The sequence below is a fragment of the Giraffa tippelskirchi genome, chromosome 11 (assembly GCF_054371585.1).
Source record: "Giraffa tippelskirchi isolate mGirTip1 chromosome 11, T2T-mGirTip1v1.2.pri, whole genome shotgun sequence".
Lineage (NCBI taxonomy): Eukaryota > Metazoa > Chordata > Mammalia > Artiodactyla > Giraffidae > Giraffa > Giraffa tippelskirchi.
Window position 1 is genome coordinate 7452006 of NC_137285.1, and position 16313 is coordinate 7468318.

The 16313-nt window shown below is 53.9% G+C and overlaps 1 protein-coding gene across 3 annotated transcripts in view; it reads right to left on the bottom strand.

Annotated features, from left to right (window-relative positions):
- KIAA1671 (KIAA1671 ortholog) overlaps nt 1-16313 on the bottom strand; it is a 179626-nt gene that overhangs the window by 94007 nt on the left and 69306 nt on the right. For all 3 annotated transcript variants that reach the window (XR_014069076.1, XM_081542953.1, XM_081542954.1), the window contains one exon: nt 14421-14555. Coding sequence is in view for 2 of the 3 variants with exons in the window: in XM_081542953.1 (XP_081399079.1) it covers nt 14421-14555 (135 nt within the window). In the remaining variant the exon portion in view is untranslated. The remainder of the gene's footprint in view (nt 1-14420; nt 14556-16313) is intronic.

Genomic DNA, 16313 nt, shown 5'->3' on the forward strand with positions numbered 1-16313 from the left:
AGGGTTTTAGGAGCTCTGTGGCAGAAACAGGAACAAAGGCCAAATGTGTACTTCTTACTATAAATCAGTGTGTCAGAGCCTCCCTAACACTGGAGCCCAGCGCATCAAAGATGTGAGGACCCGGCGGGTAGCAGGTTCCCCAAACACAAATGATTATGGGCTGCTTCTTTTCTTTCTCGTGCATTTCAAAACTTTCCAAGTTTTCTACCATGTCCATCGGTTATTTTTGTAACTAAAAAAAAAAAAAATCAACTAATGTCCTTTTACACTTACAGCACGACAATGTGCAAAACCCAGTGATCAAAGGGGAAGGACTGGGAGGGTCTCCAGTTTCTCCACCGCGGCAGGGAACTAGGGCAGGGGGAGGTGGGGCGGCTGAAGGACAATGTTTCCTAAAGTTGTATTTTTAGGAGCTCCGGAAAATTCCCTGGGTGAGAAGGCATTTGAAGTATTTGCAAACATTCAGCAGGGGAAAGAATAATATTTCCCAAGTCTTTCTTTCTTGGGCGTTCTCAACTGGGTTGGTGAACCTTCCAAAAAAACCGAGACCACCTGTGACGGTCCTCTGCCAAGCCCCTCTGTTCACACAGCCCCAGTGAATGTCACACAACCCACCGTCACCCGCAGCCCGCCCCCTTAGGGCAGCGAGGGATGAGGAAACAGAAGCCCAGAGAGGCGAAGCAGCCAGCAGACACACAGCAGGTCAGTCTCAGAGTCAAAGCAAGATCTGAGAAGCACTTCATACCCCACAAAGCACTTCCCCACGGGTTCCCCGTTTTTGGCATTCTGCCACAGAAAGTTTTGAGGTTTTTTTTTCTTCTCTGTTATATTTTGATAGAAAAGAGGCTGCGATGCGAGGGTTCCAACACTTTCCTTTTGCTCAGTAAGATCACCGAAGGAAAAACAAACTCTATTCTTTTTGCCTCATAAAAGATGGGACAATTTTACACGCACACAACAAAGGCAAGAAGAATGTAATTTCAGAATAAAGAACCATCTCATAAATCAAAGAAATGTTGCTTTCTGGAAAGGTCGCTCGTTTTTCCTGTTTTTTTCCACGGACCGGAGGGGCGGCCACTGTGCCCACTGATCATGGCGGGCAAGACCCTCTCCTCTTCGACAAGCCCCTCTGCCTCCCAAACCGAACCCCCATCCCCTCCCTCCTTGAAACCACCACCATTTCTAAAGAACACAGAGACGGTGCCGGCCAGGCAGAGCCAGGAAGCAAAGTTGGCAGGAGAAGAAGAAAGAGACTCGAGTCCGGACGGCCAGACTCACCCAGAGGTACTGCAGAAGCTTCAGCAAGCTGGGGCAGTAGTAATACTCCATTTCTGGCGCCCGGGGCTATGCCGCCTGTCTCGTGCACACTTCCAGCCTCCCTCTGGAGGGGGCGGCTCTTCCCACTGTTCCCTCTCGTCACGCAGGAGTCAAGTTCAAGGCGGCATGAATCATTCAGGGGCCGGCTGGCGGCACCGGGGAGCTGCTGCTCAGGTCCCTGGGGGGGCAGCCCCTGACTGGTCTGGACTCGGGGCCCTCCTGGGGGTGCCCTGGACCTGGGGGTTTTCCACTGAGGGAAGGAGCGAGGATGGAGCCCCAGACCTGAGTGTGTGCCTGAGTGTGTCATGTGAGTGTAAGTTCCTCCCCAAAACCAAACACCGAGGGGGAGCCCCCCGCCTCCCCATCCCAACTCCTTCCACATTAAGGACACAAATCAACTCAGGCTCACGCAGCCCCTCCCAGCTTCAGCCAAGTTCCTTCTGAGCAGCCCTGGAAGTCCCCCTTTTCCAGGGGGGAAGAGGGAGGCCCAGAGAGGGAAGGGGACTTGGTCGAGGTCACACAGTGAGCTGGAAACCCCAGCCAGTCCTGGGTTCTGTCTGCTCCTGTGGGTGGGCAGCCTAGCAATGGGGTGGGGGCTCCTAGGCCACCCCCTGATGGCCAGGGAGTGGGGGCAGGGGGGAGCATCCCTTTTCAGAAGCTAAAAATGCCAACTACAGCAGACCTGCAGGCTGACCCGAGGCGACCTCTCTTGGACGTTTCCTTCCAAAGAGTGTGATCGTGCAAGTCACCCTGTCTCCCCGAGCCTCGGTTACCCCTTCTGTAAAGTGGGATGGACTTTTCCTGCGTTTCAGGGTTTCCTGCACAGGACAGGGTAGAATAATACTAAAACCAAAGCATCTCATTTAGTCCCCGGGGTGATCATCATCATCTCCACTGGCCGCATGAGTAAGTGGGAGCTCGCAAAGGGCGCTGCCCAGGTGAGCAGGGTTGGCAGGGGGGCCCAGAGCCCCAGCTCAACACCACCTCCATCAGGCCAGCCCCATCACAGCCGGAATTGGACCGGCACAGGCAGGGAGGGGCGGCAGGCCCTTGGCTGAGGCAACCCCCCCACCCGCCGGGCCCCAGGGGCCCACATGTGCTGCACACAGCCCCACAACCTGACTCGGGGAAGAGCAGCTGACAGGAAACCCACGAGGACACCGGCGGGGAGCTGAGCTCAGCAGCTGAGGACACCACCCACAGCGCGAACCTCAAAGCCCTGGAGAAGCAGACCCGTGGCTCCTCCGACCGGACCCGGTGCCCAGCGTCCAGCAGGCGAGGGGTTTGGGCGGGGGCAGGCCCCAGACGATGGCGAAGCTGGAATACCACCGGGCCTGATGGTACAGTTGGAAAGCGGGGTCCCGCTCTCCAAGGGGCTAACAGAACTGTGCGGAGGGTGGACACTGCTGACTCTGACTGATGTGGGGAGGAACAGTCTGCCACCCCTGGGGGAGCATGGAGGCTGCTGACGGCCAACTCCTCAGCCTCCCACCGGCCTGATGGGGACGGGCCAGAGAAACGGGCTGGGAAGGGCAGAAAAGATGACCGAGATGGGGAGGAGGGGTCCCTGAGGGCGCGGGGAAGACACACACAGGCAGGAAGAGATGAACCTGCAGAAAAGTCAGAGGCAGCAAGGACACAGAGAGATGGGAGAGGGGCGGCCAGGACTAGAGAGAGCGGAGCAGTGGGGAGTGAGCGGGGAAGCGGGTGGGCATGGAGCCAGACAGACAGGAGACAGGGCAGGGGCGCTCAGGATAAACAAGGGAGAAAGTCAGACGTGGTGAGTCCAAAGTGGAGAAACCAAGCTGAGCCCCGAGGAGGCGGGTGGGGAGGGCAGGCACCAGTGACACAGACCTCTCCCTCAGCAAAGCCCCGCCTCCTCAGCCTGGAGGTGGCCACAGTCAGCAGGTCAGGCCCCCAGGGGCACTGGGCCCCCTGCCGCACCCCGAGCCCAAGCCGAAAGTGACCCCCTACCTCACTCTGGTCCTCTGGGCCGGTCACAACCTGCCCCACGGGGCCCTCCTCACCCGGCCAGGGGAACCACCCACATGCACGATGGTGACGCGACCCCCAAACGCCCGGGGATGCCTTCCCGGGCTCCCCATCCCTCCCGCCCCAGGCCACTTCCCACCTGTGCCATCTGACCTCACAGCTGCCCCACCGCTGTCGGGTGAGCCGGGTGACCTCGGGCCCTTTGCTCATGCTGTTTCTCGGTCGGAAAAAATCTCCCTCCCTGTAGTGGGTGGGATGGTGGCCCCTCAAAACCCTTGTGCCCAGAACCTGTAAATGCCACCTTTTCTTGGAAAAAGTCTTTGCAGCTGTAATTCAATCAAGCGTCTTGAGGTGAGATTATTCTGGATCACCCGAAGTGTGCTAAGTGCTCAGTTGCTTCAGTCGTGTCAGATTCTTTGTGACCCTGTGGACTGTAGCCTGCCAGGCTCCCCTGTCCATGGGATTCTCCAGGCAGGAATCCTGGAGTGGGTTGCTGTGTCCTCCTCCAGGGGATCTTTCCGACCCAGGGATCAAACCCCCGTCTCCTGCGTCCCCTGCATTGGGAGGCAGGCTCTTTACCACCAGTGCCACCTGGGACACTAAATCTAGTGAGTGTTCACAAGCCACAACCTCAGGAAGGGACGCCCAGAGAGGATGGAGGCAGAGGCTGGAGGCTGTGGCCACAAGCCGAAGAACACCTGAGGCCCCCCAAAGCTAGAAGAGGGAGTGAAGTATCCGCCCCTAGAATCCCTAGAGGGAGGGGGGTCTGCCAACACCTGGATTTCAGACTCTGGCCTCCAGGGCAGAAAGCGAATAAGGGTCTACTGTTTCTGACCACCGAGCGTGTGCTTGATTCCTTATGGCAGCGCCAGGAAACTAACACACACCCCGTCCTCTCCACTGGTTCACTCCTGCTCACGCCGATCTCTGGCCTAAGATCTAGCCATTCTGTGTGCCAGCCCCGCCATCTGCAGCCTCCAGTCCAGGCTGAGGGCGGCCCCAGACGCAGGGCCCCATGGCATCCCTTGTGGAAGAGCATTCTGCATCTCTGTGACTCCTTCTTCAATCCCTCCTCAAAGGTCAGTTCCCCGAGGGCCACCACCCTGGTTGGCCTGGTTCCCCTCGCCCCAACACCACACCAAGTCACAGCAGGTCCTCGGCAATGCCCTTTTTGGTTTTGTTTTTGGCTGAGACGCATGGCTTGTGGGATCTTAGTTTCCCTACATGAGACTGAACCCAGGCCCTCAAGGGTGAAAGCACTGAATCTTAACCACTCTATCGCCCAGGAAATACCTGGCAATCCTTGTTAGTGCCATTTATTTTCCAAAAATGACTGAATGTGCAAGCAACCATGCCAACCTACTCAGAGGGCTTAGCTACGAGCAGAAACCTCTGTTAAAAAAAATAAGGAGGCTGTTAAAATCAACATGAACGTTCACGAAGGAAAACAGGGATGTAAAACTGGTAGCCCCCGGGTGTGACTCTCTGAGAGTCGTAGTTTTTTTGGGGGGGAGGGGGCAGAAGGCAGGTGCACTATTTTATTTTATTTGAATGAATGGAGTGCACATGAGAAGGTGCAACCCAGGAGGGCTTCTTAGAGGAGGCTGCCTGGAGCCAAGACTTGAAATATGACCGAATGATCCTATTCTCAAGAGACCCTGTGTTCAGGTAGAAGACTCAGCATCTCTGGAAATACATCTTCTTAAGTCAGAAATGCCATTTCTATATTCACAGGGCTGTCATTGTGGGCTGCCCATCCGCTAGACACATGCATTCACCGTCCTCCACACACACACGCCTCTTTTAGAAATAAAGTAAAAATATTTTTCCAAAAAATAATAATAGTTTCTTCAGAAGAGAAACAGCATCAGCAAAAACAAACTGGGGTGGCCAGCGCTGTGAGGGCTGCAGATGAATGTCCCAATTTTAGCCCAGCAGCTCTGACAGGCTGGCAAAATCGAAACGTACCAGACACCTGGCAGGGAACCGAGCTGAGTGACACGTGCTCCGAAATCGGCGACAGGCGTTAAAATAAAAATCTAAATGGCCACGGAAAACTTGATTTTGGGGGATATAGAATGAAGACGCATTAAAAACTAGTAAAGAAAAATGCTGAAAATAGACCGCCCCACCCTGCCCTCTGGTGGTCACTGGTAAGCACTGCACCAGGAAGCTCGTGTCTTCAATCTGGAAGGATGGGGAGGACGGGGGGAAGGGAAGAGAAATTGCAGCAAAAACTCCCCCTGGTGGACATTAAGGGCATTTCTGATGCCTTGTGAAGGTGGAAGTTTCCAAAAAAGAGAGTCCAACATCCCTGGACAGAGCCTGCAGGTGGCACCTGCCCACTGGGTGAGCCGAGGACAAGTCACTCACTTTCCCAAGGACTCAGCAAGATAATATGTGAGTCGAGACTGCCAATACCCTGTGTGTTAACTAACGGCGGCTTCAGTGTTAACTGAAGGTATGGTTAAGTTAAAAACGTTTTTTTTTCCCTCTCCTGTATAAAATGGGCTTCCCTGGTGGCTCAGACGATAAAGAATCCGCCTGCAATGTGGGAGACCTGGGTTTGATCCCTGGGTTGGGAAGATCCCCTGGAGGAGGGCATGGCAACCCACTCTAGCATTCTTGCCTGGAGAATCCCATGGACAGAGGAGCCTGGCGGGCTACAGTCCATGGGGTCGCAGAGAGTCAGACACGACTAAGCACAGCACAGTGTATAAAAATAGTGAGATTTCACAGTAAGATCAAATCCCCATCATCACTTTTGCTTGAAACACTGGCTAATCCAGCCACTCTAGGCAGGACCACTCCAGGAGGCTCCCCTCCACCCCCGCCAGACTCTCTCGGTTTGTCACTAAATTCTCATCCCTACCTGACCTGACTCCTGGGGGGCAGCCCCGATACAGGCTCTCAAGGGATACCACCCACGAATCTGGATTCAGACGCCCCGAATGCATCTGTCTGAGGCTGGGACTTAGGGATCTCCAGGTCAGAGGGCTTCTGAGGTGGAAGGAATGGGGTCCTCGGGGCGCTGCCCAACTCCCTGACGAAACTCCCCCCTTTCTTACAAGCCTTCTGCTCTGCGAGCACAGGGGTCCCCTCCGAGGAGGGTGCTGGGGACCACAAACCTCTTCTGTGGCACAAACAGTCAAGCCCTGCGGCTGCTGCTCAGTCTCAGCCCTCTCTGCCCAAGGGGGCCCTTCCCACCTCTTTCCATCTCCCGACTTCTATGCACCTGTCAAGACCCAGCTTCACCTGGAACCTCGAACCCTCTGCCTCCCCCACAACCACGTCGAGGGAGACTGAACCCTCTGCCTCACCAGGTCAGTTAGCTGTGCATGCGCCTACCTGTCCCCGCTGCCAGCTGCTGACTCACCCAGTCGCTGAATCACTCAACTCACTCACTCGGTCATTCAACAAACATTGACAGAGCGCCAACTCTGTCCTGACAACGTGGCGCTGAACAAAGGAGTCATGAGCCCAGTAATCTTGCAATTCCTGTTTGCGCCAGGGAGACGGGGGATCAGAAAACAAATAAATAGTAAGTCAGACAGAGGTTGGAATAGTGAAGGAATGAACCTGGCACCAGGAGACGGTGAAAATAAGAGGCGTGCCTAAGAGTGGACGCACCAGACGTCCCATCGACCGACGCGAGATAACCCAAGTGTGGTGTGCTGACGTGGGAGAACGCTACCCGGCCATAAAAGGGAACGTGGTACCGATGGCCCACGTGATGGCCTGGATGGACCTTGGAAACACTACGCGGAGTGAGATAAGACTGAGCCCCAAGGACAGACAGTGTCTGACTACATTTTTATGAGATACCTGGAACAGGCAATCCTTTTTTTTCTTTTTTACATATAGTTGGGTCTTGCTTTTTAAAAATCCACTCTGACAAACTCTGCTTTTTATTTTGCAATTTTTTTACTTTTACTTTTTTGGCTACATTGTGTGGCATGCAGGATGCTAACCACCCAACCAGGGACTGCACCCACGGCCGCTGCACTGGGAGCTCGGAGTCTCCCACTGGCCCACCAGGAAGTCCCTAGGCAATTCTTAGAGACAGAAAACAGAGAAGTGTTTGCCTAGGGCGGGGCGCGGTGGGGGGAGGGGGCGGGGGCGACTGGGGGTGGCAGGTAATAGGTACGGCTTTCTTTTGGGGTGAGGAACGCTGTCTAGAGGTGTCTGTGGTGATGGCTGCACGTACTAAAACCCACCAAATTGTACCTTCAAAGGAGTGAATTGTATGTCATGAATTACACCTCAGTGAGCCAAGTTCAAGAAAAACATTAACTATGTATTAGTTCAAGTAGTTAACGAATATGAGAAATTTCCAGGTTCTGTGAGAATGACTAGTGTTTTGGGAAACATCAAATCCATCCCTGAGATTCTCCCAGCTGCTCCCCCTCCCGGATGCGTGATGTGGGCAAGTGGCTTCCCCTCTCTCTCTTCATCTCTCTCTCTGTAGGCCTCAGCTTAGCCATCTGGAAAACAGGAACAAGAATAGTTTCTACCTCTAAGGGTATAAACTGAGCACGATAGCTGGCACATCCTATGAGGTTTGATAAGTGAATCAAAGAGGGGCCGGGGACTGATCGTAAGGACACTGAGTCTTCCCGGAGGGTAATGAAAATCTTCTAAAAACAACTGCTCTATGGACGCACACGTCTGTGAGCATACCAGAAGCATATGAAAACCCACACGCTGAGGGCCTACTATGTGCCAAGCACCGTACTGGGTGTTCCCTGCCTCTCAGAGCCTGCACTCTGATGGGGTAGAAAGACACGAGGTGACAGGTGGACGCTCCATGTGACAACAGGTGTCTGGGTGTCCCATCGGGGGAGGCCCCACGGAGGAGCGACACGGAGCTGACAGAGGCCCTGAGAGGAGGGAAGCAAAGGGGGAATCTGGAGAACAAACAGCCCAAGGCGAGGCCCCGGGGTAGGAAGATGCCTGCGTTTGTCAGGAACATTCCAGAGGCCAGCGTGGCTCTCGTGGCTCTCGAGGGTGAGCGGAGGTCATGTGGGCGGGCGGGGGTCACAGCACAGTCAGGGCTCTAGGCGCTCTGTGCCCCTGGACTGGAGCCTGAGTGCGATGGGACTTCATCCCGCAGGAAGGGATGTGAACCTGGCTTCTCCCCAGCGCACGGGAGGTGTTCAGCAGACGCTTCTAGAATGAACTCCGAAGTCTGCCTGGGACCTGGGCCACTAACTCCGACTCTGCAATCACCGCCTCCAACACTCACGACAGCCTGTGGCGGGCCCAGAGGGGACTTCGCCCCATTTTGCAGGTAGGGGAAGTAAAGCTCAGCGCGCTGACCACAGCCGGGGGTGGCAGCGGAACGAGGTAAGACTCGAGTCCAGGCCGAGCAGGGCCTGTTCTAGGTTCCCAAGGGCGCATGCGTGTGTGTATACATATGTACACACACACACAGGCCTTGGTGGGCACCCTGGAACTGGAAACCGTGTGGACCCAGCAACCCTGCCCGGGTGTGGGGGCCCCGGTGCGTCTCAGTCGGCTATACGGGTGAAGCGAGTAACTGTGACTCTTGGCAGTTGAAAGTGCATGTTCGTTAATCATTCACGGTCTCACCAAAAATAAATGAGTCAAGATTATTCCAGCATGAGCATCATTCTCACGCAAGGGCACGTCAACAATATACTTTCTCGAGGAGGTGAAGCAAAGAGATCGGCTCACCCTCAGCCCGCCGGGCCCTCTGTTTTCTCACCCTGTGTAAGGTGGCAGTGACATGGAATGGGGTCCACACGTGGAAAAGGCTCAGCCGTAAGAAAAGGGTGACGTAGTGACGTACTGACAAAGCCGCGAAGACACTACGTTAAATGAAACAAGCCTGACACAGAAGGAGATGTACTAATATTAAATGGTTCCATTTATAAGAGGTACTCAGAATGGGCAAATTCACAGAGACAGAAAGTATTATAGAACAGAGGTTGCCAGGGGCTGGGGGCTAGGGGCAAAGGGAGTTAGTGCTTAGTGGTCCACAGTTTCTATCTGGGATGATGAGAAAATCTCTAAAGGTGGATGGTGGTGATGGTTACATGCTGTGAATGTATTTAATGATACCGTATGCTTAAAAATGGTTAAAATGGCAAATTTTCTGTTAAATGTATTCAACCACCACTATATATATATACGTATATATATATATGTATACACATATATATACACACATATATATATACATATATACACACACACACACACACACACATATATATATATATATATTTTTTTAAAAACGGTCTTACCCAAATTGTTCAAACACCTCCTAACTGGTCTCCCAGCTTCCAGCTTACGTTCTCCAACCCCCTCACTCTCTGCAATGACCACTAGAGGGTGCCCCAAGCTGCATCTCTGATCTTCCACAACCCTGGTCATAACATTCCTTGGCTCCTCCAAGGTGGAAAACACCAGTGTCCCTTATTTTAACCCTGAGGGTGCTTCTCAGCTGGGTCTTGTCCACATGCTCATGCCCATCACTCCCTGGGTAACGCCTGGGAGCTCCTGGAAAACCCCACGTTCTCCCCGCACCAGAGTATTAGCTTCAGGTGGGCAGGAGCCACATCTTGGTTCACTGCTGCACCTGAAGGACCAAAAAGCATGTGACACACAGTAGGTACTCAACCCATTTCTGCTACTCAGGACATTTAGTGAGTGATGAAATCAACAAACGACCAGTTTGTATCATTCTGGGTTTATAGTCTCAGAATGGTAGCAATTTGAGGGCAAGTTAACTTGTTCATCTTCGTACCTGTAGAGCTTTGCATGCCTTAGAAACTGGGTGGAGGATGGATGGGTGGGTGGGGGGTGGATGGGCACACGCCTGGGTGGGAGGGCAGGTGGGCGGGTAGATGAGTGGGTGGGGGTGGGTGAGCAGGCGGGTGGGTGGGTGGAAAGATAGCTGGGTAATTGGGTAAACACAAAATCTCCCCAATACGAAAATCTCAGGCACAACTGGTCATTTGCATTTTAAGACCTAGGAGACAAAAGCTTTCTGGTCTGGCTGGTTTTAATCATGAAAAGAAACTTTAATCGACTGAGATATAAATTACTCAGTTCTTCTCCAGCCCCACTGGGCTCAGCAGTGAAAGATAAGAAGCAATTAACAAATGAAATTAGCCACCTGCCAAGAGGACTCCTGGACTTCCTGAGAGTCCAGCTTGCCGGCCAGTTCCTCACTGCTCAGCTCCACATCATGCCCCGAGAGCTAGTCCATCGTCTGGACTCACCCAGGCAGAGGGGTCACTCTGTCTGCTGGGCCAGCTCCTACCCAACCAGTCCCTTCACCTCAGCCTCGCTTCCCTTCCCTGGCACACGGCAGGCCCACGACGAGGTGAACTCATCACCAGATGAGCCGGCAAATGCGGACCAACGGGTTTGGGGATTGGAGAGAACATTCTTGAGGTTCCCAGGGGCCCGCCTGCCTACCCCATCACAGGGAACCCCCAGAGCTGGTGAATCTGTGCCTTCACGGTCACAGGAGGGGCCTTCGGGGTGAACCGAGACTCAAGGTCATGGTCCAAGACTGAGTCACCATGTTTTATGACCCGAGCACGAGTGTGGGCCAAAGGCTCAATTTACGAGGAAAAGTGGGCGCGCCCACCCACCACCACCCCTGGAGCAGGGAAGGAGGAGACTGGGCACGGGACTCAGACCTGCCACAGAGACCCGAGATCCTAAGGGTGCCCCTGAGAGAAGCAGGGGACCGCGGAGAACAGAACCCTGGCCAAGGAGTCAGAACTCCAGTCCCAGCCCAGCCAGGCTGCTGTGGGACCCTGGGTCAAACACCTTCCCCTCCCCTGCCCCGTTTCCTCAACAGCCAACAACTCCTAAGATTGGAGACAACTTCCTCTTCTATCAGTAGATATTCAAGAGAAGGCAGGGGAATAAAAACAACGGCAGCAAATCATAATTAACAACATAGTAACAGCAGGCACATCTATCAGGCAGTTCCTTCTCCACCAGGCGCTGTGCTAAGTGCTTTATAAGCACCGTCTCAGTTCCAGCCCTGTCCTCCCACCACACGACGTCAGAGAGTAGTGGGAGGGTCAGCAGCTGATTAGAAGCCTGGACTCCAGAATCAGACCTTGGCAGAGGCACTTACTGGCTCTGAGCCTCAGTTTTCCACCTGCAAAATGGGGATAAACTAGTATCTATGCCCCACAGTGAGCACCATGGTGGGTATTGTCATTTCTGTGATTCACCACTTTACAGAGGAGGAAAAAAGAGAGGCTTGGAATGGTAAATTCTCTGAAGTGGCCAGCTGGGACCAGTCTGACCTCATGCTCAGGGTCTGACCAGTCGGGGGTGGGCGGGGCTCTGTAGATCAGCAGGGCATCAGCCCTGGCGGGTCCCAGGCACCCTTTGGACAGTAGCCAACTCTGTGCAGGACAAATGTCACATTCTCAGCCCCGGGGCTTGGTTGGGTGTCTTGTTTCCTCATGAGTGAATCTCCCAAGCACTGCAGGTTCAAGAGGAGAGGGGCTGGTAGGCTGGCCTGGGCCACAAGCATAGTGCCGAAGCAGAAAGGGTCCTGGGCCAAGGCTGGAGGTGAAATAGACCCAGTGTCCATTCCAGCTTCCTCCCGTTTTCTGACTATGTGGCCGGAGGCAAATGGCTTAACCTCTCTGGGCCTCAGTTTCCTCCTCTGCAAAATGGGGTTCATATTCCCTAACAAGAGGAGGGGACTGGGAATTGAAAAGTCCTGGGTGACAGGCTCAAAAAAGGGAGATGGACCTGCATCTCAATTGGAAACCAACAGAACAAAGTCATTGATGAAAAGAGTGACAGAAGTAACAGCAGACTGCGTTTATCCACTAGTGCGAGGCTCTCCAAATACCCTACAGGGTGCAGAACACAGGTCTGACCGTCTCTGACCTCCAGGCTGGCAGGGGGGCCATCCAGGCCAAGGGGGGCTCAGGGACCCCAGGCGTCACCTGCAGGGTCACCCTGGCCCCCCCTCTGGGTGGCCTCAATTTCCCTGTTCATAATGAGAGAGTTGGCCAGGTAAGGAAGAGGGAGAGGAGGGGAGGAGGGGGAGTGAGAAGGAGGAGGAAGAAGGGCAAGGGAAGTGGAGGAGAAGAAGGATCAGCCATCTCTGCAGCCAAGGCGTGAAGTGGGAGTTTACTCTTCTGAGCGCGGAGTGACTTCACTTCCTGCCCACAAAACTACTCTTGAGGCCACTTAGCACCACCCTCATTTTACAGAAGCAAAAACAGGCTCATCGGGGCCCATCAAGTCACCTGCCCAAGGTCACAGATTGCCAAAGCCAGAACCTGAACCCACTTCTTCCAGCCTCCAGAGCCCCAGTGCCCCAGTGCTGAAGTCCCCCTAGACAGGATTTTGGAGGCATCAGAAAGCGAGTGCACCGCCGCCGCCCCCTGGTGGCCACTCCCCAGAACTGTAGGCGTCAGTCCCAAAAGCCGGGAACCGAGGTCCTAGGCCCAGCTCAGTACCCAGACCCGGACGCCTCCAGGGGAGAGGTGATCAAACAGGCTGCAATGGGGCAGAGGCCTCTGGGGCCAGAAGGAGGGAGCCAAGGCAAGCCACCAAGGACTCCACTGAGAAAGAAGAAGGGCCAGCAAGCAGAGACTTGGACCTCGATGCTGTTCCCTCCATAACCTTTGCCTTCTCTCTCTCTCACACACATACAAACACACACACACACACAATCAGATAAGTTGAGTCAGTGCCTGAGAGGGAATGGAGACAAAGGTGAAAAAGAAATCAGCGGCAGAGATCTCCACACTTGCGAATTTTCTGGGGCTTCTCAGCAAGGTCTGAGTCCCTTCACAGGCAATGTCACCCCCAGCGTCACTGTCAGGTCTTGGCAAGAATTCTGCCAGGGGCAGCATCTTCACCCCATTTTACAGAGGAGGAGACAGAGGTTCAGAGAAGTGAAGTTTCTTGCCGGTGGTCATAAAGCTAGAAGGAACGGACCTCAGATGTCAATACTGCCAGATCCCACGTCTCTGAGACGTGGGACCAGGCACCGATGACCACTGAAATGCACGGAGTCCTGCAACTCAGAATGACCTTGGGTGTGGAACTGGTGTTGCTCATTTAAAAAGACTTATCTCAGATGTCCCCAGGCAGGGCCCAGGGCCTGGGAGGGACTTTAGGAGGAAGTGCAGAGCTCAGCACATCTCCAAGGATCATGGAACAAAAGTGAAAAACAACAACAACAAAAAAAAAAACAGAAAAGAAAATCACGGAAATTCAGAAGTGGTGAAGCCCTGGAACGCTGCTGGGGACACTGAGGCTTGGGCAGATGGGGGCTTCCCTGGGGTCCTGCTGCCTCATTTACCCACGTCCTTTCACAAGTGAGCAATCAGGCTGAGAGGGAAGAAGTGCTGGCTAAGGAGGGAGCTCAGTGACAGCCAAAAGGACACACGAACACGATAATAATAATAATGGTAACGTAACACTTATTAAAGTGTTTACTGTGTACCTAGGACCAAGCTAAACACTTCTCGAGTTATGAGTCCCACATCAGCCCTGTGAAGCAGATGCTATTATTATGCCCATTTTATAGATGAGGAAACTGAGGTCAGATGCCCAGCTCTATGCAGAGCCAGGATGTGAATGAAGCCAGGCAATCCAGCTGCAGAACCAGCTTGCTGCTGCTTTCCTCCTGTCGTTACACCATCGGTTACTGTCTGAATTACGACGCGCTGGGCCCCACACAATCTCACTCCATCCTCCCAACAGCACAAAAGAGACAGGAATCACAGTCCCGTTTTCCCGGTGAACAAACTGAGGTGCAGAGGAATTGAGCCAGCTGTTCAAAGAAGCAGAGGTGGTGCCGGGATGTGAACCCAGGGCTCTCAAGACTCCAGTGCCTGTTCTCCTAAGCTCATGGTGCCAGATACCAGGGGCTGCCCCTCCACAGGGGGCCAGAAACCCACCAGAGGGGAAGCTTCCCCAGCAGAGCCGCCAAACACCGGCTCATGTCACTACATGAGCCATGGCCCAGCCAGGCCGCAGCAGGCTCCCGGATGGTCACCGGCCCGCCCTCGCCCTCTCAGGCCCCGGAACCAGCCTGGGACGTTCCTAGAGGCGTCCACTCCGGCCACGCCGGCATCACTCACCACGAAGGGCCCGCTCCTCCTGTCCTTGCAGAAGCTGTGGCTCCTCCGGGGGCCCGCGGCTGCGGGGCTCACCTGCCGGAGTGGCGGCTCATTGTCCGGGAGGGCACGCTCCCTCCCCAGGTCCCTCGGTGGCACCTGAGACGCAGGAGACACAAGAAGAGGAAACTTGACTGGGGCTTCCCCTTTGGCAGGAAGAATATGTCACACTGAGAGGGTCCATGCTGTACCTCAAAGGGCAAAGAAGAAAATCAAAGTGCCCAATGCCCACTTCTGCCCCACATCCATGGTGGGTGGTCCACCTCAAATGATGGGGGTGAGGGGGGTCACATATAGGATCAGCAGGTCTAGGTTCAGCCCAGCCTCAGCCATTTCATAACTGTGTGACCTCAGGTGAGTGCTTTAACCTCTCCGAGCCTTGACCATGTGGGGAAAGATCCATAACAATGGTCCTCAGCTTCTAGGTTCAGGGCTGAACCAAGAGGACCAGCACATGGAAAGGGTGTGAGGTCGGTGCTGCCACCAGGCGGCGGACGTGCGTGAGACCTGGGAGCCTCCCCGGTCCCTGCCATCCCCCGCCCTCTGTGAATGCCAGCCACTGGTAACTCCTGGTGGCCTCATGATAGACATCTTTCCAAGTACCTGAACACACGTGCACATGTGCACAGACACAGCGAGAACCAGTACACGAATAGGATGGAGTAGGTATGCTAGTGTGAATCTTGTTATTTTTATATACAGGGGGATAGTCACAAACCAGTAAACATGGGACTCTGGAGGGTGCATTCTACAGGCCTCACATTGTCCCTGCACCGACAAGAAAAGAAAGGCCCAGAGAGGGGAAAGTGAAAAGAAAGTGAAGTCACTCTCTGTGTCCAACTCTTTACAACCCCATGGACTGTAGCCTACCAGGCGCCTTCGTCCATGGGATTATCCAGGCAAGGGTACTGGAGTGGGTTGCCATTTCCTTCTCGGGATCTTCCCGACCCAGGGGAGGCATCTGCTTAAGAACATACAGCATGAGCGAAGGGCATGAGCGAAGGGCAAGGCTGACCCCTTGCCTCACAGTCTCTTCTGTGACATCTTATGAGACCCTCTGGTTCTCCTCTGACCTCAAGGGCTGTTCCTTCCCAGCCTCCCTGCATCTCAGAGGGACGTGTCAAGACGTGACCCAGGCCAGCCACACGGCCCACTCTTCTCCTGCTGCATCACTGCCTGGCGGACTTCTCGTCATGCCCCAGGGCTTAAATAAATCCCATCTGGACCTCTGTCTCTCTGTGCTGGGACTGCAGACTTGCAGACCCCACTGCCAGCTGACCAGGTCTACTCACCGCCCACGCTGGTCTGAGACCTCATGTGCCCAAAACAGGCCCCTAGATTTCCCCCCTCCAATTGCATGTCTTCGCCTTGCCGGTCACCAGCTGGGCAGGCCAAGACCCTCGGGTCGTCCTCTATCTCCCCTCTCTCTCCATCCAGTCGACTCTGCCTTCAAAACATGCAGCCAACCCCACATCACATACCATCAAAGTCGACTCAAAATAGATCAAAGACCTAAATGTCAGAGCCAAAAAGGAGAAAACTCTTAGAAGAAAATACACACTTGTATCTTCTTGACCTTCATGGATTAAGCAAGGGTTTCTTAGATAGAACACCAGAAGCTCAAGCACCAAAAATAAAGTAAATTGGACTACATCAAAATGAAAAGCCCTTTGGTGCTTCAAAGGGCACTGTTAAGAAAGTGAAAAAAAAATGAAATAAAGTGAAAAGACAACCCACAGAATGGGAGAAACCATTATGTCTGATAAGGCACCTGTATCCAGAAAGTACAAAGAATAATTACAACTCAATAATAAAATGACAAATGGTCTTAAAAATAGACAAAGGGTCTGAATGGAC